Source organism: Mus caroli, unplaced genomic scaffold, assembly GCF_900094665.2.
Source record: "Mus caroli unplaced genomic scaffold, CAROLI_EIJ_v1.1 scaffold_19544_1, whole genome shotgun sequence".
Taxonomy (NCBI): Eukaryota; Metazoa; Chordata; class Mammalia; order Rodentia; family Muridae; genus Mus; species Mus caroli.
Window position 1 is genome coordinate 374 of NW_018389844.1, and position 1761 is coordinate 2134.

The following is a 1761-nucleotide window of genomic DNA, read 5'->3' on the forward strand; positions in this document are numbered from 1 at the left end:
AATGCCTTTGCCCCAACCCTAACCTTTCTAGTCTAAGGGCTGGGCTGCCCATCCCTCAAAGGCTACTCCCTATAAAATCCAACCATTTTGGTCTCTCCTCCTTCTCTTCTTTCTAAGGGAACACACCCACCTTTACCCTCTTGCTCTCCTCCCCACACTTTCCTCAATCCTTGGACCCAAACTGAGCTTCCCAACAAATATGCCTTTAATACAATGGAGTCTGGCTTGAATTGGCTCATTTTTCCAGTTGAGAAATAACCTGTCACTTACCTTCACCATCTCCTTTGATTTGACCTCCAGGATTGCTGCTGCTATTGCATCTTCCACTCAGAGTGGCTTAGACTTGTTGCCCTGCTTCTCCTAGCCTTTTGTGTTCTGACCAAACTTCCTCGTAGACCTGGTCTGTCAGCTCCCAGTACTACCCTCCAGTCCTTTAGAACATTCCCTTCTTGCATGTTTCCTACCTGATGGCTTCCTGCTTCTGTGCCCCATCCCTGTCTTATATGCCTGAAGTTTTGCACACACTGTTCCTATTAGGGAACTGCTTGGTGACTTCTGGCTACTCTTCCCAAGAAAACAGATCACTCAGGTAAAAGGATAGCTGGGAATACAGGGCTCCCTTGGTGAAAAGAGAGATCCCTAAAAATGCCTCCAAAGAAGGACCAGAGATAACCTGTTCAGAGGTGGCCTCCTCTAGAAAGCCTTGTCTGACTGCCTACCTCCTGGGCTGCACTAGTCAATTGTCTCTGAGCCTATCAGTGACTCCCTAGTGGATACTCCTTCCTCTCCACATCTGACCCAAAGGTTAGCACAGGGTCGGCTGTGGAGGCACACTTAGGGTAAGAGAGTGAAGGAAAGGCAGACCTGAGCTTCAGGCCATGGTTTCAACACTTCCATTATTTTGGTGGTGACAACCCCACTCTGCGATATGGCTCTGTGGAAGAGCCCAGCAGACATAGGAGACAGGAGCTGGGAATAGCAGAGAGGACACATGTTAGGAGGCAGAGGATAGTGGATGTTGTGGGCCATTGAAGCCCTCCCAGATGTAACTTGATTGCTAGTTCTTTGTGGAAACTCACCAGGGATGAGACAATAATGCCTCCAGCAGAGTTACCGAAGATAGTGACACAGTTGGGATCACCCCCAAAGGGGGTTATGTTCCCCTGGACCCAGCGAAGAGCAGCCACCACATCCAGGAATCCCCTGTTGCCTGGCATGTGCTTGTCTCCAGTGCTAGGGACAGGGAGTGGCACTGATTGGCTTAAGATAGCTTCCCAGACATATTTTTTCTTATACTCTGCACATTTGCTTTGAGTCAGTCACCAGTGCACTTCTCTGCTTCCCTGTCCTTGCTTGCCTGTGAATCTCCTGTTTTTCTAGTATGTGATGTGGGTGGATGTCGCAGGACAGCCAGTCAGAGCTGGCTCTTCGATGTTTAAGAGCTTGTTGCTCTTTGTCCCTATTCCCTGCTAGGACTCTAGCCCCAGCCAGAGACAACACCCTTTGCTCACATTCAGTATTTAGGTTCGGTTTTGACTGGGCCCCATTCTCTTATGGAGAGCTGGGACACTCTTTGTCTCTGTCTCTGCCTCTGTGTCTGTCTTCCTCCCTCCTTCCCTTCCTCCCATTCCTCCTTCCCTCTCTCCCTCCCTGCCTCCTTCCCTCCCTCCCTCTTTCCCTCCCTCCTCCCTCCCTCTCTCTCTCTCTCTCTCTCTCTCTCTCTCTCTCCTTCTTTCTCTCCATCCTCCCATCCATCTGTCT

The 1761-nt window shown here is 50.1% G+C and overlaps 1 protein-coding gene across 1 annotated transcript in view; it reads right to left on the reverse strand.

The window, feature by feature from the left end:
* Positions 1-864: 864 nt before the first annotated feature.
* Positions 865-1761, reverse strand: part of LOC110288331 (carboxylesterase 3A) — a gene marked incomplete at its 3' end in the record, with an annotated part of 3163 nt that continues 2266 nt past the window's right edge. Inside the window, exons 5-6 of the mRNA XM_021154708.1 lie at positions 1080-1233; positions 865-969 (exon numbers count right to left, since the gene is read on the reverse strand). Of these exons, the coding sequence (XP_021010367.1) occupies positions 865-969; positions 1080-1233 (259 nt within the window). The remainder of the gene's footprint in view (positions 970-1079; positions 1234-1761) is intronic.